Consider the following 21,142-nt stretch of genomic DNA (forward strand, 5'->3'; position numbering starts at 1 on the left):
TGGGCTACATTTCTTTTAAGATATGTATATCTTTTCTCCCAGTAATTGCACATCTAGGAATTTATGCTAAAGAATAATCCAAAATGAGGGAAAGGTTCTGTGCATTAAGATCTTGGTTGCACTGTTATTTTTAACCTAAATTTTAAATACAACGTACAAGTGCCACAGTGGGGAAATGTTTAAGGAAAGCATTATGGAATCAGTCAATGGAAGACAGTTATTGCAAGAGGTAAAGAGGAAAACTAGATACCAGTGTGGGAAAGCGTTTACCACATAGCGTAAAACCTAATTTGTACGTATGTTACAATTATAACTTGTAAACATGTATACCTATGAAAAAGGGCTATAAAGGAACCTGGACAAATGAAAAAAAAAATCATTTATGGCTCACTGTTAGTGTTAAGTTGTTTCTGTAATAAATGAAGGCAAAGCTAAAGATGAATGCAGACAGTAACATACTTACAATTTAGGGAGTTGGGGGAAAAGGTAGTATTAGAAATTGTAATATCTGCAACTGCATCTAAGCTTTTGTATATTCTCGTTTCTGAAGAGTTTCATTATTTTGATTAAAATTTCAGAAATGAACAGAGCCCCAGGGATACTAGTGGTTTGGTGTAGGGGAGGAAGATGAGCTTCAAGTTTCAGCCATAAACAAAGGCCCAAAAGTGATGTGGAAAGCAGGAGAGGCCTGACGTTTAAGGGCGTGTGTGTTGGCAGTGGGTATGGATACATTTCAGAGAACATGGCAGGACCGTGGTCAGGGAGCCCTGAGTATAAAACAGTGTGTGAAAACATGCTTTTCCCTCCTCGCTCCGAATCTAAAAATAGCTAAACAAGAACATTCTTGTGGACATTCTAGTTCTTCGGGGATCTGTGTGTTCCCTGATCCTTGCCCCACACGGAGTCACATGACTTGTGTGTGTGTGTGTGTGGTCCCAACTGTCACTCCCCAGCTCCAGTCGCCTGAGAGCCACCTGGAGTCAGTTAGCGCTGGGCTAATTCTGCGGCGTGTGCTCATGAGGGAGCAAGTGGCTTATCATTCATCATCCTCTGTATTTTTAGCTCCCGGTCCCTGAAGTGAGATGGTCTTATGTGCGTGGGGCTATTCGTCATGTTCTTTAGATTACATCGGTCCTTCCTGCAGCATTCCTGCAAAGGGATCCATTTGCCCTTTGCTTGGTTACCTTCAGGGACCAAGAGCTCACTCCCTTCCCAGACAGCCCCACTCCGTGCTTTAACCAGCCGTTAAACATTAGATAGTTCTAATGAGCCAAAAGGGGACCCGTTTTGACCTCGAACCCGTGGTCACTGTGGCTCCAGCTGGGCAGACCTGGCCATAGCTCCAGCGGTGAGGCCCAACCACTTGGACTGAGAGCAGGGGAGGGGTGATTCCCCAGTGGAAAAGGGGGGAACTGTTACAGAAAAGAGGAGAGTGAACCCTAGCAACCCACACCCTCCAAAAGATTGCCTACTACCAGTTAATTCTAAGAATTATTCCATTTTAAAAATGACAAAACTGAGGCACAGAGAAGTTCACTGTCTCAGCTCACACAGCCATTGATGATCAGAGAGATTCCGACTCAGGCAGGCTGACTCTGACCTGAACCCCCAGGTCACCTGGGAGGGGCCCAGCCTGCTCGGAAGAGGATTCACCACCCTAGCCCACATTTAGGATGAGGACAGTTCCTAACATCTGTCACACAAACCGTGCCTGGGGATTCTCAGACCCAAGGCAGCTTGGAACTGATGCAGGATGGTTATGTCTTCACCTTGCTCTAATGAGAGCTTCATCTGCACCCCCAAATCCCCAAGTTCGCCCTCGACACTCCCTACGAGTCAGGAAGGAAAATAGAGTCCCAGTGCCTGAAGAGAGGCCCTCGGGCGTTCAGATTGTTGCTCGCCTGCCGCAGCCCCAGCGAGGGGTGCGGGAGAAGCAGAGAGTGAGTGCCAAGTGCTTCCTGGGAGGGCACATGCGTCCCAGGCCCCTGGCACCCTTCAGGGTGCGACAGTCCCCCTTCCGGGCCAAACCAGGCACGGGAGCCTGCAGTGTAGACAGGTTTCCTTAGCATTGTTTTCCCAGTAAATTACAGCCCCGTTACTCTGCAGTTTATAGAGATCTCAGCGGCTCAGTTCGTAATAGATGGGAGCGTGGCTTGCAGTAGTCACTGCACCAAAGCTGCCTTCGGGTCATTTGGTGTTTTTAAATTAGGGCTCGGTGGCTCTCCAGGGGCCCAGGCCTCATTCAGAAATGATTAACAATGGGGCCCACTGCGTTTGCAGACTGCAAGCTGCCATGAAGTCATCCGAGTTAATAGCAGGCAGAGGCCGGTGTGATTCATAAATAACCACATTAATTAGAGATTAAATGATACCGATAAGTGTTAGGAAGTGCTTCTAGCCTCCTCTTACCCGGGGAGGTGAGAAGCTACCTGGAACACCCTTTAAAGGACTGGTCATCCTCTTCCTGCTGGCCTGGAAACGGGGAGCCTAGGGTGATAAGGGTGACAACTTGGTTTGGAGGACCAGGAGCATCAGCATCACCTGGGAGCTTGTTAGAAACAGCCTCTCAGGCCCCACCCCAGGCCTCGGAATCAGAAGCCTGCGTGTGTCTTAGCTCCACGCTCAGTTCGAGAGGCTCTGTTCTATATTAAGTATAATTAAGCGCGTGTCTGTATTTCAGTGGAAGACCCAGGGCAGGCTAACAGCAGCTAGGAGGAAAACAAAAGAACAGGTTCAGGAGTCGTTATCCTGTTTACACTGCCGCCGTCAAGGCTAATCGCCCTTCACAGCACAGGGCCGGTGCCCAGCAGTCACTAAAGATGCCCTTGCGTGTCTGTGAATTTCACCCCCCCTTGCATTTCATAGGCCAGACCCAAAGTGAGTCATCAGTGCGGGGATTTTTTTGCATGCGGTTAACGGTTCCTTCAGCGCAGGGCATGATCAGTGAGTTGTGGATTTGCTCGCGTTGTTACTCGAACAGCCAAGCAAACGTTCATTCCGTTTGTCCCCTGGACCAACTCTCCAGGCATGTATCGGAAGCTCAGTGTATGCCACCGGTCAGCAGGTGAGCACAGCTCCAGCTGCTACCCCAGAGGCGAGAGCGGGGTGACTGAGGCCGAGCAGGTCGCCCGGCCCCTCAGACCCCGCCGCAGGAGAATGCGCTCAGATGCACACAGGCGGCAGACCCGCACCTGTGTGTGTGTGGCTGGCACGAACCCCTCCTCCATTAAGGACCGCGGGGGGCTCCTGGCAGTCTCTGCAGGAGCTAAGTGCCCCCGCCCGCTCCTCTTGTCACCAGAGCTGGGACTGATAGCATTTCTCACGCCCCCTAGAATCTCCCAAGATTTCTTGATCTGTCCCAGACATTCTTCAAGACCCTTTCTCAAAAAATGATTACTCACTTAGCACTTAGAAAATGACAGACGCCTCATAGCTTAAGGCACCCGTGACCACCTCTGTGGCAAATCCTTTTACTTCATTCTCGTTTTACAACCGGAAACGGAGGCACAGAGAGGGCAATGGCTTTACCCACAGCCACACAGCTTTAAGCAGCAGAGCTGGGGTCTGGATGCAGGCGGAAGTCACGGTCTCACACACCGTTCTTCCCATTAGCTCTGAAGCGCCAGCGCCTCCTTTAGAGAGCTCGCGCTCTCCATTTTTCGGGTGCAAAAGTGGAGGCCCAGAAAGTGAAGTAACTTACCCATTGTCCCGCAGCCGGAGGGGGCTGCGTTCTGATTCCATCCCAGGCCTGTTCACTCCTCTCCTTCCCCAAACCCCTCCCCGCAACACCCCTGCTTCCGAGCTGGGCGGGGGAAATGTTCACACACTCGCCATGGGACGGAGGAGGGTCCCCTGCTGCCGCCGCTGGGGCTGCCATGGAAACCGAGGGACACCAGGCCAGCCAGGGGGCACTGGGAGAGTGTCGCGCGCGCCCACCTGTCACTGGCACTGACCTGACCTGTGCTTCCGCTTCAGAACCCTCCACGGCAACGACATCGCCAGCCTCCCCGAGGGCTCCTTCAGCGACCTGACTTCCCTTTCCCACCTGTGAGTAGCCGCCGCTCCCCGCCCAGGCGCCTCTGTCCTCACCGGTCGTCCCAGCCCCTGTCACCGTCCCCGCGCCGTCCTTTCTGTGAGCGGAACGTCCCCCACATCGCGCACAGTCTGTCCTCTGCTTCCGTCACCTTCAGGGGCGTCATCCGTTATGCAAACGATGTGAACGCACGCTGACTAAGAACCAACTCCCTGACGAATTCTCTCACGTGTTCCCTGCCGCACTTGGTCTTCGTACCCCTCGTACCCCTCGGTGCGCGCGGCAGGGCGAGGGGTGTGTCCGGGGGCTGCGCAGCTCGTGGCGGCCGAGCCCAGGGTCACATCCAGGTTTGCCTGGACCCTGAGCACGTGTTCTTTACCGCTCCGACCTCTGCCTCAGGTCCCCCCTCCCCCATTACCCACGGGGGAGCCTGAGGCTCCACACCATTACGTGTTGCATACCTCTGCCAGTGAAGAACTTTGAGTTTGCAACCTGCTCTGTATTTCGTTATTTTTATACTGTGCGCACATATTGATGTGTATGTATATTATAAAACGACCAAAATAGAAATGTCAAAGGATATGATGTTTGAAAAGCAGAAGTTCTAGTGTTTTCTTCCTGGACACTGGTTCAGAGATGTCTGCCCCAGACAGTGCCACGCCCACCCCCCCACCCCCCACCCCCGTCCATTCTTAGGCTCTGTGGCTGGCCTAAGAGTTAGACCGACGTGAAAAAGATTAACAGAGAAAAACATACAAATTTATTTAACCTTTTTAAGTGTACGTGAGAGTCTTCAGAAGGCAAATAAAAACCCAAAGAAGCCGTTGGGCCCAAAGTTTTTATACATTTTGACACAGAGAATGATACATTTTGAGGATCTGACGAGACAAAGGGGCTCGGGCTCGGGGGCCGTGAACCGTGGGACAGTGACAAGGAGATGCCTGGAGGAAGCTCGCGGGAGATCAGGCTTCCGTAGCAGGCCTGTGCGTCCAGGTCTGTGGCGATGACGCTCTTCCCTTCCTGGTACAGGAAGAGCGCCTTTCTCGTGGGAAACACGACCTGTTTTCAGAAATCAGAGGGCCCTCCGTGCATCTGCTGTTTCTCTAGCGCCTTTGAGGTCAAAATAATCAGAATGCCGACGCCACGTGTTTGAGGGTGGCGTGCGTGAGTCCCGTCAGTGGTCTGAGGCTGCTTCCCGGGTGGCTGGGTATCACAGCACATCCTCCAGCGGACCCTTCAGTAGGGCGAGAGAGCCAGATAGCGAGATGGCCAGGGGCCCAGAAGCTTCCTGGTGGACCCTGGATTGAGGCTGAGTGGAGGCTTGAGTCTCACCAGGGTCCGTGAGAGCAAAGCCTCAGGGGTGGGAGGAGCTGGGATGGGGTTTCAGACATCCCCAGGGATTGGAGGTACAGTCTGGAGTCAGCTGGTCCTCAAGCCAGACACCCCCAATGGGGCCAACGTCCAAAAATTCTGCTTTTGCAGAGGGCCAGGGGTATGGAGCCGGTGGGTCAAGCTGGATGGAAGGCCCTGACTTCCTGCTCTGCCCTGACTTCCTGCTCTGCCCCCTAGGGCGCTGGGGACCAACCCCCTGCACTGTGACTGCAGCCTGCGCTGGCTGTCGGAGTGGGTGAAGGCGGGGTACAAGGAGCCGGGCATCGCCCGCTGCAGCAGCCCCGAGTCCATGGCCGACAGACTCCTGCTCACCACCCCCACCCACCGATTCCAGTGCAAAGGTGGGTGCTGCCCCTCCCCTCCACCCTCCCCGCCCCTCTCGGGGTCTGTTCTGCTCCAACACCCTGTCAGAGCTGAGGTCTCAACAGACGGGACTTCTGAAACCATGACCCGTCTCTCCCACAAGTCACTCAAAGGGACCCAGACGCTGAAGCCAGTGTGGACCTGCAGCTGCGGGTCCGTTTGTCACTCTCCCCTCCCCCGAGTCCCTCTGCTGGCATTTCAGTGCAGTCCTCCCTGGCTGCTTTTGCCACACACTTTGCATGGTCGAGAAAATCTTTCACCTGCGTTTTTTATCCAACATTCTTAAGGCATGAGCATTTTCCCATTTTTACCGCGGCAGGCTTTCGGCACGTGTGATTTTGCTTGACTGCATCATCATTGTGGTAACAAACTGCTACTGAGGTCTTATGTGCCAGGCACGTGTTAAACACTTTTTCAGGCATTCTTTCATTTAATGTCACTTTCCATTTCTTTCATATATTTAATTCTCCAACACCTTTATGGGGTGCACATTTGTATCACCCTCATTTTTAAAAAATTTAAAAACGGAGGCTAACCGAGGTTAAACGACTTCTCAAGACCATGGGCAGGAGGATTTCCAGACCTTTCTGATTCCAGAGTCACCCTTTTGAACCCCACACTGTAATTTTCCACCGTAACTTTTCCAACCAGTTTCTGGTTTTGAACCTTTAGAGTACTTCCAAATTTTTTCCTCGCTTTCGATGGATACAGGCCTTCCTCTGTTTAAGATTAGGTCCTTAGACAAGATTTGGAGAACAGAAATTCCTGAGCCAAAGTGTATGATGATGTTCGAGGTCTTCACACATATTGCCAAACTGTCGAAAACCGTGGTAACCAATTCGCACCCCCAGTAAGCACCATTTGATCGCGTTCTCCACCAGACTCTGGCATCATTTCATCTCGTTTTGTAATCGTTGCTAATTCAATAGGTAAAAAATTACCTCTCCTTGTATTTTGTCTGTCTTTGATTATTTGCGAAACTGAATTTTTTTAAAATTTACTTTCTATATGTATTACACATCCTTCTATTAGTGACGTCCTTTGCTTAATGTTTGTTTTTTTACAGATAAACCTTAATTGCGCTCTAAAATGTCACTGTGTCCTAGGGAGACACAGTCTCTCGGTTCCCATGTGAAGCCAGGTCTGAGCCCCTGCTCTAGGCTCTTAGTCAGGCCATTGTGTTCACCGCACCCCAAACCACTCACATGCTGGGCCCGGTCTCAAGCCAGTCTCCCAACTGACGACTGTCACCTTGGGTTCCTTTACAGTCCTCACATTAAGCAGGGCCCGTTTATCCAGGGCTTATTGTCAGAGCTGGTCACAGCAAAGCTTTGTGCAGGGACCATGACGTCCCTCCCTCGGGCCCGTGCACAGGGCTGCAGTGTGTGCCTCAGCACAGTTTGCCGTCCGTCGTCAGCATCGCTGCTCTGTCCTCGGGGCCCATTTCTCACTTCCTCCTCCAGTGAGAGGGTTCTGTGAGGAGGACTTCCTTCGGCCCAGGCGCAGTGTCCTCCTCAGCCTGGCGCAGGCCAGTCTGCGGGGAGGGGAGTCTGGGACAGAGGGATGGGAGGTCCAAATGGAGCCTGGGCCCAGAGCTTCCGGAACACAAAAAGATACACAAGGGGTTTCTAATTATGGTGTGTTGTTTGCAGATTAGCACCAAAATCGGATCAGGCTAATTACAGTAATTGATTTGACTGCAGAAGTGCTTCTGAATGATGTCCCACTGTGATTTTGTCCTCATTGGACAATGGCAGAATTAATGGGACTCTAGCTGGACTGGATGTCCTAGCCGGGGAGGGCCAGCTGTCTGTCCTCTTTGCATGGAAATGGGGAGGGACTAGCAGCTGGCTGAGGAAGGGGCCAGGGCAGAGGGGGAGGGAGGTATGACAGTGAGCCCACTTGGGGACCTGCCACCAACACTGTGGTTTTGCTGTCCAGGACCAGTGGACATCAACATCGTGGCCAAGTGCAACGCCTGCCTTTCCGGCCCATGCAAGAACAACGGGACGTGCAGCCAGGACCCCGTGGAGCGGTACCGCTGCGCCTGCCCCTATGGCTACAAGGTAAGGCGGGAGACCCCGCCCCCGCCACTCAGGGCGCGGTCGGCCCTGCGGCCTGCTGACCCTCCCGCCCCCCAGGGCAGCCTGGGGAACTCCATGGCACAGGTTACCCCCGAAGCAGCATTTGCCAGTAACACTTCCACGCTACTGCTGGGGGCTGCCCAGTTGTGTCATTCTCACACCACTCACAGAGGACCCCACAGATAAGGAGGAAGTGTAGTATTTGTATTTTCTTGGTTAAACATGGGGCAATTAAATTTCAAAGGGTTAAAGTGCTTCCAAGTAGGGCTTCCATTAACCCCTGCTCCTGGCTTCCCTCCCAAGGGGATTTCTGGACCCTCCCCCACCTCTGCCCTCAGGGTGGGTCCGGCTTGAGGAGGATACAGGAATGGGGGACTAAAAGGCCTTGGGCCCACCAAGCCAATCACACCACTGACAAGTCAGGTGGGCAGCAAGGAGAGGGCGATCCCGGCGGCTCTCCCGTCTGTCCTCCCCAGAGCAATGCCGGCCCCCTCTCTTCTCACCCAGCACCATCGAGAACACATTATCCTGCCCCGCGACTAACATCAGTAGAGTATGGACTAGATGCCAAGCCATCTGCTTAGCATTTTACTCACCTTTTCTTGGTGAACACCCCCAGCCAACCGATGAAGAAGGACTCATTAATTCCCATTTTGTAGATGTGGAAACTGGGCCTCAGATTGTTAAAAGAGCTCGACTCAGTGTCCCAAAGCTTGTGAGCAGTAGGGCTAGGACAGGACCCTGGCCTGGTGCTTTCAGAGCCCCGCCGCTACCCTGCAGGTTTTCCTCATTAGCTGAGATCCCCAGTCTGGCTCACTGGGTTCCCCACACCTGTAACTGGATCCTCTTCCCCAGGAGCCTTCCAGCTTCCCAGCTCCCCGCCTCCCCAGGGAACCGCTCAAATGCAAGAGTTTCAGGACACGCCCCGTAGCCAGCTAATTCCCATGCCTGGTCCAGGGCGAGTGGGAGGGATTCTTGGCATCTCCTGGGGGATTCATGTGTGCACAGTGACAAGCTCAAGGGGCAGACTCTCTGGGGAACAGGGTGCCCTGGTGGCTTTCTCAGCTGTAGCTCTGCCTCCAGCCGATAGTGTCAGAGTGCCACCTATGGGCCTGAGGTATCAGAGCCGAAGGATTCCCTTAGAAGCCAGCCAGCCAGCCAGCCAGCCCTGCCCAGGTAGCCACCTCCAGGGCCTCAAACTCACCAGAGTCCCAGAGTCATGCACACTACACAGGCATGCATGCATGCGCACACATGCACACACACACTCACACACACGCACAACTGTTATAGGGGAAGGATAGAAATTAAGCAGACATACTGAGGCTTGGGTCCTCACACTCCCTTGTATTAATTCAGTAGAGAAAATTCAGGCTGTGGGATTACACAAAGGCCGATGTGTAGATTCCAGCTCCGTCATTTACCAGCTGTGTGGCAGCGGCTTCTCGGCCTCCCCATCTATGAACTAGGACCCGCCTCGCCTGTTTGCTGTGAGAATCAGATGCACAATAACACATGCAATGTGCCTAGGACAGGCCCCGGCATCTGGTAAGAGCTCGCCGAGCTGGAGCCTTACTACCCGTTACCTCCACCCTTGCATGCTGGCCCCGAGACCAGGGTGCGGGGCAGGCCACCAATAACAGGTAGCGTGTTGTTGGTTGCACTGAAGTGCTGAAGACCATCAGTCACTCCCCTGGAACCCCCGGTTCCACACATTTATAGTTATCTTTTTAAGCATCAACTGTGAGCCAGGCGCTCAGTTGGACCTATGAATTTATTTTCTCCTCTAACTTTTATAATCATTTTATGAGGCGAGTGATATCCTTTGGGAAAAAAAGGGAAATCATTTCACAGCCCGAGTCTTCTTCCTTCTCTTTAACATTGGCCCGAGTCCGAAAGTAGTGGAGCTGGGTTCGAAGGCCCAGGCTTCTTCCAGCTACGCCTGAAGACGCTCTGAACCTGGCCTGATCAGTGTCCGGGCAAAGAGTGCATCCACGGGCCTCCTGCTGGCTAGCACCACGCGTTCGGACTTCGCTCACAAGATTCTCAACATCTCGTACATCTCAGATGAATTCAAACAGAGATTTTCACCTTTAGGAAGCTGTTAGGCCCAGGCAGGTCTAGGGTAAATTTACGATGATGATGGTGGTGGTGGTGGTGGTGGTGGTGATAGTGATAGTGATGATGATGGTGATGGTGACAGTAGTGATGTGGTCATAACGACTATGACAACAGTAACATTAGCAGCCGGCATATATTGAGGACCTACTGTGCACCGACAGCATACTAAACAAGGTGCATGCATTACCTTGCATACTGTCCATCCAAACCCAAGGTTCCAAACCCAAGTTGACAGGTCCCAAAATGGTCCCCATTTTACAGCTGAGAAAACTGGGGACAGTAGGTGAGGGAGGCGGGATTCACAGCTCAGAGCTGACTGGTTCCAGAGCCCACACTCTCCACCGTTACATTCACTGCCCCCTGGCGAGCACCGTGATCGTAGGGGCTGCGGATGAGGGTCCCGGCTGTGTAGGACCTGTGTGCATCTCCAGGCCAGGACCAGGTAGGGTGGCAGTTAGAAGGAACACCTACCTGCTCCTACGGAAGCCTGGTCCTCCCTGGCCGCGTGACCTTGAACAGCCGCTGCTCTCTTCCCCACCCCGGGTTTCTCAAATGTAAAATGCATCAGGTTGAGCCGCACGCGTCCTTTCATTGCAGGTTGTATCCCTCCCAGGCCCGTTCTTCCCCCTGCCTTCCTTCCTTTTGGGGTCGGAGCCCACGCAAGCAGAGCAGCTAAAGTTCTGAGTGAGACAATGGCCCAGACACCCACGAAACCGAGCTCAGAGTCCACGCGTTTATCTAGCTGTTTCCAGAGATCTCAATTTTTCCATCGACTGTCTGGGCAACCGTGGAAACTACAATACTATCCACCCCCTGCTCCCCGCCCCCCCCCCCAAAAAAAAGCAGAGCAGCCACTGTTCATGTTCATTAGCAGCTACTGTTACCCTACTGTAATGCCAGGCCTTCGCGAAGCAGGTTAGGCACATTGTCTCATTTAATCCTCTTGATCATCCTCTGTTTATCCTCTGAAATAAGCTGTATTATCCTCTTTTGATAGATGAGAAAGCCAAGGTTCAGAAAGTTCAAATAACTTACCCAGGTTCCCACACCCAGGAGCACAGGAGCCAAACCTAGACCCCAACTCTGCCCTGCAGGGAGCCTGTGCTCAGCCTCCCCACTGTGACTGGCCCCTCCGAGCCTCAGTCTCCCCGCCTGTAAGGGGGAGTGACCATGCTCACCTGCAGAGCTCCTGCGAGGCTGAAAGGGGCCGTGTCCGTACTGTGCCGGCCTCAGTGCAGCAGGTACTTCACAAAGGGTCCTATTTTGCCACTGTTCTAAGACTTGGAGAAATGCATGTTGTGTCTGATTCTCAGCCATTCGGCTTTGTGCATGTGTTCAGTGTCTCAGAACAGTGCTCGTCACACCTGAACATGCATAAGAATCTCCTGGAGATCTTATGAAACCATAGGTTCTGGATTCCATGGGCCTGAGATCAGGCCCAAGACTGTGTGTCTCCGACAGGCTCCCAGGGGATGCCGGCGCTGCTGCCCGAGGACCCACGGCTTGAGTAGCGAGGTCTCAGAGCAGCTTTCCCGACCCATCCCTGGGGTTAGCTGGTCCCAGTCTCCTTTACAGGAAGCCATAAATCCCCAGAGGAGAGGGAGGAGGACCAAGGAGCATCACAAATCCCAGGGATTTGAGTAAAACGAGGCTGAAGAAAGTTGAATCAGAAAGTTGAATCGGACTAATTAGCCAAGCACTGACAATGGTGACTCTTTCTCAAGGACCTGTATGACGGAAATCCCCACCTCCAGGCCCAATTATCACATCTTCAAGGGCTAGGCTCTGCCTTCTGGGTTTCTGTCTTGGAGACACCAACTCTACCACCCCCACCCCCGAGGGGGGATTCCACCTGGAGTCCCTGGTACTTGAAATCCCCCAGAGCAGAGGGACTGGCCCAGGCAGGGGCTAGGGAGGCCCTACCCTGACCTGCTCAAGGTTCTCCTGTCCTTCCCTTCATGGCCCATTCACCCAGCACACACATGCGTGCACATACACACACACACACACACACTCAGTTTCTGAACTATTTTGCACTAACCTAAGACCAGAGAAGCCTTTAATCACCCACGTTCATCCCTGCCTAACCCCAGAGCCCGTGCCCGCGAGGGCGCGCGGCCCCGCCCGAGGTCCCCGTGCCGGCTTTGCACTGGTCATCTGGGCTCCGCAGCTCCCGGCTCCCCTCACTGCTGTGCGATCTTGGACATGTCACCTCACTTTCCAAGTTGGCCCTCCCCGTCTGTACAAAGGAGGGGAATAACAATCGTACCGACCTGGCGAGGTCGCTGTGAACATCACATGCGATCATGATTCTAAGCACTGAGCACGAGGCCTGGCGTGGAGAGCGTGCTCCGCAAACCTGAGCGGGAATGAGGGCTCCCATTCCACACGCTGGCTTCTCAGGGGGCCCTCCCGGGAAGCCTCTGACTGGCCCTTTACATGGGATGGGGCAGGAAGAGAAGCAGCGCCTCCGGCCGCTGGAGATGGGGCCTGGGGCTTGGGCCGTCCAGGCGGTGGGACGCAGCAGCGCCCACAGCGGGGTCGGGCCCCCAGGTGGCAGCGGCGCCTCAGCCGGGAACCCCGTGCCCCTCGGCCGCAGGCCCTGGCGGCAGCAGAGAAGGGAGAGGGGCTTCTCAGGCAGCTGGGGAGCAGGTGGCGTGGCAGTAGAGGGCTCCCCTCGTCACCCACCTGGCATGGCGCCCACACAGAGCCCACAGCCCAGGGACAAACGCAGCCGACGCCGCCCCAGGCCCCACAGGTCCTCCGAGGGACTGTGCACCTAGACCAGCGTGCCGCACTGGCCCACGGGTCCCAGGACGGAAGCTGCGGCACGGGGCCAGGCACGGGGCCAAGCACGGGGCCGCTCCCAGGAGTGTGGGGTTAACCGCACCGCGCTGCTTGGCCCCTCGCCAGTGCCTGTGCCCTCGCTGTTCCTTCCGCTTGGCCCCACCCCCGACCACACGGCTGGCTTTCTCAACTCAGACGACCCCTTCGGAGGGGCCTGCTCCAAAGGAACCCCCGCAACAAAACTTTATCCCTGACCGAGCCTCGGTGAATCTCTGGGGAGCTGTCCTACCCTACTTGCGGATTATATTCAAGCCTCAGCGAGGCTAATAACATCATCTGCCAGCACGTATAGAATGCCTACTGTGTGCCAGATGCCTCGCCTGATGTTAAGCATGACTTCCCTCTATGAAAGTTCCAGTTTAATTCCTGTAACACTCTGAGCTGGGCTTAGAGAGGTTAAAAGGCTCGTACAAGGTCATGACCAGCCAACCGGGAAGAGACGTAGCTGGAACGTGAAGCCGGGGCTTCCTGCGTCCGCAGCCCATGCTCCCACCCTGCGTTTTGGACAGGCAGGGCGTGTGGACTCTGGGAGGCAGTGGAGCCGGGGCCCAGACTCTTGAATTCTCCGCATTCCTCCCTTTCTCGTTACGGAGCGACCAGAGGCCAGGGCTCCCTTTGGCTTTCTCGGAGTCACAGGGCAGGTTTGCCCCAGGGCCCCCTGCCATCTCCCCAGCCTCATCCCAGAGGATGCCGGGAGCTCCCTGGGGCCCCCTGCCATCTCCCCAGCCTCATCCCAGAGGATGCCGGGAGCTCCCTGGGGTCTCGGGTCCTGGCAGCCACTGAAAGCCCCCCTAACCGGGCCGTTTTCCTTCTCCTCAGGGCAGAGACTGCACCGTGCCCATCAACACCTGCATCCAGAACCCCTGCCAGCACGGAGGCACCTGCCACCTGAGCGAGAGCCAAAAGGACGGCTTCAGGTACCAGCTCGCCCTTGGGCCCTCCCTCCCCGGTCTTCATGGCAGCCCGGAGAAGCGTGGCTGTCCCCGCAGGCCAAGCCCTTCGTGTGAGGGATTTCCAGCCCTTGCTGTAGGGGCCGCTGTTACCCCCATGAGGCATCGGGGGGAACCCTTGGCCCGAGGCCGAGGTTAGGAAGCGTCGGTGGGGGATTTCGGGTAGTCGGCCTACATGGCCAGGAGGACAGCCAGGGAGGCCGCAGCTGCCGGCTGGCATCAGGGACGTCGGGGGAGGGCGGCACGATGGCTCGGAGGCTCCATGACCCCGCGGCCTGGCAGTGCCGCCTCTTCTTCCTGTATTAATAGGCGACGTTCACGACGTGCTCATCAGGTGCCAGGCACTGGCCAGCCGCGTATGAGCTCCTTTACGTCCTCCCAATAACCCTGTCCTGCAGGGAGGTACCACCGCCGCCTAACAGATGAGCAGACTGAGGCGCGCGGACAGAGTCGCTCTCGGGCACATCTCCTGACACCCCTTCCTGAGCCTTCCAGCCCCACCTCTCCCCTCCCTGCATCAGAAGCTCAGAGAAAGGGGCAGGTGACGGATAGGAAGGTGCACGTGGGACGGGGCGTTAGCCGTAAAATGACATCCTGCCCTCGCGACTCCCCGGATGGACCTGGAGGGCGTCATACTAAGTGAAATAAGTCAGAGAAAGACGAACACCGTGTGATTTCACTCACACGGGACATTTTTAAAAATCGGAAATGAACGCACAGGACGAAAGCAGACGCACCGAAGCAGAGAGCAAACGGACGGCTGCGGCCGGGGGTTCGCGGGCCGGGTGGGAGGCGGCACGCTGCGGCACAGTGACGGACGGCCGCGAGGCTCGGCGCGGCTCACGCCGCAGGGCGCATCGGGGTTGAATCGCTACGTCGTACACCTGAAACTAACGTGATGTTGTGTGACGACTATAGCATTTTTAAAAAGAAAAGCGGTTAGAGGCCGTTTGAGTTTCCTCATCCCCGTCCTGGGAGCGGGCCTTCTAGACCCCTGCCACACCTCGGGCCCCGTCCCGCCTCGCACCCTCCCCAGCTGCTCCCCGCGGCCCTGGCCCGGGGCCCAGACACGGTCAGATGGGTGGGGACTGGCTCCTTCGCCCGCCTCCCTGTGAGCCAGTGGGTTAGGCAGTAAAAAAGTGGGTGCACGCGATGCCTAGCTGTGTGGACGTCTTAGAGCTCAGATTACAATTAACTTTTGGAGGCATTCTGGCCGGGAGCCGCCGTGTGCTCTGTGAAAGAAATCAGGTTCTGGGCTCTGGGTCTCCCCAGGGCACCCAGCCCACCCACACGTCCACCTGCCAAGCCAGCCCATCAAACTCCGGCTCTTGAAAAGTGAAATTCAAGGCAGAGTGGGCCAAACCACCCCCACCCTCCGACTGAGCTCAGGAGCGAGGATAAACCGCAGGGTGTCTCACGGGGTGGCCCCAGGGCCCCAGCCAGGAAACGCGGCTCCAGGGTCGAAGCCGCCTCTGCCCGCCCAGCTGAGGGATGGGGTTGGCAAAGGGACGACCGTCCCCCACAGACCACTGTGTTTCTCCCCGCTCAGCCGGCACGTGGTGTGAGCACGAGTACCCCGTTCCCGCCCTCCATTGTTGAGGAAATTCAAATGAACTGGAAATATTTTTAGAATTCAACTTTCACAGAAAAGGGCCCGGGTCTATAGGATTAGGGGAATCAGGTGGGGGGCGAAGGCAGCGAAGCCCCCCCGGTGAGGACGGCGTAGCCTGAGTCTCTCTCCTCATGTGGCCATCTGCTTCCAGGGACAGCAGACATGTTGGATTAGAGACCCCAGTTACTCCAGTCTAACCTCAAATTAAATTAACTTGCTACGTCTGCCATGACCCTGTTTACAGATAAGGCCATGTCCTGAGGTACGGCGGGTAAGAGTTCGACATACGTTTCTGAGGGGGCACAATTCAACCCATAACACACCTCTGTGAGGCAGCATTGCAGAAACATCGCAAACCTCTTCATACAGATGCTTCTCCAGGCATGGTACATCGTCTGCTCCCCGAAAGACCAAAGGCTGGCCTCGCTGGCCGGAGAGGAGACTAAGACCAGGCAGCCGGGGCCTGTCCTGCACCCCCACAGCTAACCTCGACACCTGCCCCCAGGCTCCCAGTGAAGCCGGGGAGACCTTAGCCTCCTTCCCACCCCCGTCCCCTCCGTGAGCAGCCCCTATCCCCCTGACGAGCCAGCACGTTCCACGGCCATGCGATCCTCAGGCTCTAGGGACGGCCAGCGTAACTCGTTTCAGGAAAATACTGCACTTCGGGCCTTTTAAACCCTACCCTGTCTGGCTCTGAAGAAATAGCCTTTGTTCATGAATTCCCAGGGTCCCTGACAGAAAAAGAGAGTACGTCATTTTGTTCTACCTAAGGGCTCAGACCCTAGAACTCACTGGTCTTTTGAAGAAAATGTGACATGGTTTTCTGGTTGTAGAGGAAAGAAGGCTAAGTAGGAATCTAGAGATCTGCTTTCTCAGAGCCTTGGTGTCAGCAAGAGAGGGGTCCTCCCACCCTGCCTGCTGATCCACCAGAAGGGGAAAGGGCATTGGAAGGTGGGCGGTTCTTGTGGCCAACGGAAAGTTCATTCCCAGGTCTAGCAGAGCCTGACCTTGGCCACCTGCTCAAGGCAGAAAGGCTGCCCCGGAGTGGAAGGTCACTCAAAGCGGGATGTTTGTTAAGCTGTTTCTTTGTCTACAAAAGAAACTACCCACAGATGCAGCTGGGGGATCTAACCTGCCCCCACGGGACCGCTCCCAACATGGGGGATGGTGAGGGAGGCACTGTTACTGGAAACTGTCCCCAGGACCGGGGAGATGAGCATTGCCCGGAGACGGGGCGCGGGGCTGGGTGAGCTGACCCGTGCCCCTCCGGAGGGGCTTCCTGCTCAGGACTCCAAGGCCGTGTGTGTCCACCGTGGGGCCCTGGACCTCCGTCCGGAGAGAAACCTCACTAATTATATCCACCCAACCTTCTCTTCTGCCACTCAACCCACCCGCTTCCCTGACTCCTGGCTCCCTCCTGCCCACCCCACACGTCCCCAAAGCTGCTCCTGTCCTCTGGGCTTCGAGGGACAGCGGTGTGAGATCAACCCAGACGACTGCGAGGACAACGACTGCGAGAACAACGCCACCTGCGTGGACGGCATCAACAACTACGTGTGCGTCTGCCCGCCCAACTACACAGGTGAGGTCGCCTGACGCCCGAGCGGGACCGCCGTGTGCGGGCGGCGGGCAGGGGTGCCGCGTACCAGAGAAAGCCATTTCTTAGCTTCTTCCAGGGCCCCCGCCTCCTTCCCCCTGTGGACAGAGGCTCAAGCTCCCAAAACCCCACGCACGGCTTCCCAAAGGCCCCGTCTCTTTGCTCGGCCACCCCTCCCCCTCCCCCACCCCGCAGATCACCAGCTCCTGCCCACTTTGACAGTCCGGGCGGCCTTTCAGCTGCCTGTCACTTAGTTAATGGCCATCTCCTCCCCTGGGCCCCTGGAGACCCAGTGGTGTGTGAGGATGGCAGAGAGGGGCTCGCATTGTATTTACATTTTATTCGGGTCTGGTCCAACTTCTCTGGAAACTTACAATTTTCAGACACTCTGCCAGGGGGATGGGGATTCGAAATGAGCAAGACAGAGTTCCTTCTCATGGGAAGCTCATCATCAAGTGGAGAGAGAGGCGTTCAGTAGAATGAGAACATGCCGCCTACGAGCCCAGGGCACGTGGGATCCCTCAGAAGGAACATTGGAGAAGGAAGGAAGCTCCCCACAGGAGGGTTTCCCTCAGGATCTCACTCCACCACCCCCAAAAACAACACCTTCATTCCTGTCTTAGCAGCCCCTAAAGACACTTAGCTCTTTGGAGTGCGAAGCAAAATGGGACCAAGCTGTGCAAACACAGCCTACTTAGTTAAGTGGCCTGTCCCAAACTGGAATTCCATAAATTCCATGAATTCTTTGACAAACAGGCTCCTCAGAGCCAAGAAGTTTGGGAAGCATGGTATATAACAATAGTCCTAGTCTTCTTCCCGGAGTTCCATGATGCAAATTAGCTCATTAGAGGTTCTCACAATTCCTGCCTTAAAGAAGGTAGTTTACCATTGTTCACCCAGCAGCTCCCAGACCTACGGATCTCAGAGCTGCCCCCCACCCCAGCCACCCGAGAACCCCGTTACCAGTGCAGACGTTCTGTGCTGCAAGAAACATGTGTTAGGAAATACTGGCTTCAGGCCAGGATGCGGTGGGGCCCGTGCAAGCCAGGGATGCAGGCCCCGGCCGACCGCAGCCTGGCTTGCATGCCAGGATTGATGCGGGAGGCGGGAAGCATGGAAGAGGAGGGGAAGCAGCCCTGAGGCCTGCAGAGGGGGAAGCCCAGCGGCCCCACCGACCCCGAGGTCCTGCGCGCTCACGCAGACCTGCAGACCCGTAGCCAGGTGCCCCACCCAGCACCCTCTCGGGACTGCAGGAGCGTGGCAAGGCCAGCGGAGAACCCACCCGCTGCGCTCCATCCCAGGCCTCCTGCAGTCGCAGAGAAGGCTTGTGCCGGGAGGAAGTGAAGGGAGACCTGCTGAGAGGCGGCTCCCCCGTGGCATGCCCGTCTCCCGAGTACCATTGTAGGCGAGCAGGATTAGCGACAGGCGGCACTTACTGTGCACCTGCTGTATGCAGAGCACTGAATGAGCGGCTAGAGGTGCAAAGAAGTCTGAGGTATGCTCTCAGCCCACAAGGGGCTCTGGGACCTCTTCTACCTGAGTATGAGGGAATCACCATACAGAGTTAATCACTGGTCCGAAAGATTCTGCTCAGGGCCAGGTGGCAAACACTCCAGCAGTCAGAGAGAGAGAGAGAAGGGCGGGCCGGGGGGGGGGGGGAGGGGGCGGGGGGAGGCTCAAAATAGGCAGAAGAGGGTCTGAACTACATTCGTGGCGGGCACAGGGCAGTGGGAGGGGCTTCCGGCCCCAGCGGGCAGCACCCATGTCTGCACCTGGCCAGGGTGCGCTTCTGATTTATCGCACTTCGTTTCCGAGAGTGGGAAGTCCCAGGAAGCGTCCCAAGTCGGACACAGACACTTGTCCACTTCTCTAGGTCTCTCCAGGAGACAAGGGGTTTATGGAAACACAGTGTCCCTCTGTGGCCCCAAGAGGCTGGCTAGACAGGCTAGGAATCCGCCTGTCCCCACCGCGGTGGACAGCAGACCCCGGAGCCGTGTCTGTCATTCCCCGACTCCCCCGCCCTGTTCCCCGGGAGCCGCAGCGGCCTTCTCCTGCCCCTGGTGCCCACCCCAGCCCCGCCCCGAGAGCATGTCCGCGTCCCCTTTTCCTCTCTGAGACCGCTCTCCACCTGGCATGACCGAGTAAAATTTGAGGACACCCCAGGCTCAGAGGTGCATCTGCTGCTGACTCGGCCCCGAAATCCAGTCTCACCCCCCACATTCCCAAAACTCATCTTCAGGGGGTGTGAGCTCTGCGGGGGCTGAGGGGCGGGGCCACCCCTGGGGACTGTGACCCCTTAGGCCTTTTGTGCCACTATGAACTTCAGAGGGAATGTATCTGTAGACCAGGACTTCAAACGCCCTTCATAGTGTCTTCTCTGGGAAAAGCCAAGGGGTTCACTTACCTATAAGGGGCGGGCTGTGCTGCTAAGCCATGTCCCCGCCTCCAGGAAGCCCCCGGGCTTCCCCGGACGCCGCCCCATCATCCGCGTACACCTCTGTGCTGTAGCTGCCTGCTTATTCGCAGATCTCCCCCACTAAGCTACTGTGAGGGGAGACAGGACCGGGTCACTGCTGTGTCCCCAGCACCTGGTACGGTGCCTGCCCACAGGAGGTGCTCCATAAACGGGTGGAATGAGAAACAAACCAGCATAGTGCAGGGTCAGGGTCCGGCCCCCTGTGGTCTCAGCCGCAGCGGCCTCTGGATGATCGAGTATCACAGCCAAACGATGGTGTGTGCCAGTGCCCGAGAGACCCTGGAATCTTCCCCTGGTCACTGCCGGGACACCGAGGCTCAGGCGCAGGGGGAAGGGTACGCCAAGGGAGCAAACGCAGGGCTGCCGACGTCCGCGGCCTCCTGATGCCTCTGTTCTCTGCCCCGCCCACCAGGCGAGCTGTGCGACGAGGTGGTCGACCACTGCGTGCCCGAGACGAACCTCTGTCAGCACGAGGCCAAGTGCGTCTCTCTGGACAAAGGATTCAGGTAAGGCGTGGCTCACGCCCCCGGCGCCGGGCCCTGGGGACTCGCCAGCAGTCTGGGTCTGAGGCGGAGGCTTTGGGGCGCCCTCAGACCTGCCTCATGTGCCCCCATCCCCGAGACGTGCCAGGTGGGCTCGGGCAGTCGAGCTGCCTGAGTGAGAGAGAGGGGAGGGATGCCTCCCGAGGAGACACACACCCCCACCCCACCCACCTGTCCCACCCCGGGATTCGGCTCCAGGTCAGGGCTGCCCTGTAACTCACATCAGAGTCAGAGAGGAGGGAAGAGGCGCCTACAACTTAAACGCGCACGCAAAGCGGAGGAGGCCAGACTGGCGAGCACAGTGCCGTGGGCGTGCCCAGCAGGGGCGGACGGCCACTGGGCATGCGCGCTCTGGACAGTGGGCAGGATGCCAGCCGCAGGTGGCGGGACGGCCGGGACTCCGGCCGGCTCGAAAGAGCACGGCGGGCGTGAGGATGGGGTGCAGGTCTGGGGTGCAGGTCTGGGCCCGGGGCGCTGGGGAGTTGAGGCCAGAGACAGAAGCAGCGCCAGAGACCAGCTCCCCTGGTACTTCCTCACTCCGCTGTAACCAACGCCCCTTGAGCTCTAGGACGATACAGAAAAGAAACAGCCCAGCATTCAGACCTTCAGATAATACACTTCGCGCAACGTCTCCTAGAAGCTTGAGGAGATCCACAGGCCAGCACGATAATGCGGATTTTTATTATTATCATTAAAATGCATTTAAATCAGAAACCCTTCTCCCAAGGCAACAATTTACAATTTTATCTCCCTCCCCTGTCCATAACAACTCACATTCCGGGGCACCCACAAGGGATGAGCAGTCAGTACAACCTTTGCCCAAGTTAGAGGATGTTTATCCTCGTCTGCCGTTCTCACGAGGTCTCCACGGGACAGACGGCTCTGTGTGACCGTGCCACACAAACTGCGAAACGACGACGGTAACGACGAACACCGCCCACAAGCACTGAAAACGGTGATGATGAAAACCAGGATCCCTGTGACCACCATCGGCGGAGAACCGACTCCGTGTCTGAACTGCGCAGTATCTCATTTAACTCTCGCTCCTGGGATGCGGAAGCCGCATGCGCTTTCCAGCTGGGGCTGGGACGCAGGTGCTTGGAGAGGGTGGGGCTGAGTCAGACC

General features: G+C 56.4%; 1 protein-coding gene across 2 annotated transcripts in view; it reads left to right on the forward strand.

The window, feature by feature from the left end:
• Positions 1-21,142, forward strand: part of SLIT3 (slit guidance ligand 3) — a 583,670-nt gene that overhangs the window by 546,158 nt on the left and 16,370 nt on the right. For both annotated transcript variants that reach the window (XM_036224942.1, XM_036224941.1), the window contains 6 exons: positions 3,976-4,047; positions 5,603-5,766; positions 7,730-7,854; positions 13,660-13,757; positions 16,845-16,984; positions 19,888-19,981. In XM_036224942.1, the coding sequence (XP_036080835.1) occupies positions 3,976-4,047; positions 5,603-5,766; positions 7,730-7,854; positions 13,660-13,757; positions 16,845-16,984; positions 19,888-19,981 (693 nt within the window). The remainder of the gene's footprint in view (positions 1-3,975; positions 4,048-5,602; positions 5,767-7,729; positions 7,855-13,659; positions 13,758-16,844; positions 16,985-19,887; positions 19,982-21,142) is intronic.

The sequence above is a fragment of the Rousettus aegyptiacus genome, unplaced genomic scaffold, assembly GCF_014176215.1.
Source record: "Rousettus aegyptiacus isolate mRouAeg1 unplaced genomic scaffold, mRouAeg1.p scaffold_m13_p_7, whole genome shotgun sequence".
In the NCBI taxonomy this organism is placed as follows: Eukaryota; Metazoa; Chordata; class Mammalia; order Chiroptera; family Pteropodidae; genus Rousettus; species Rousettus aegyptiacus.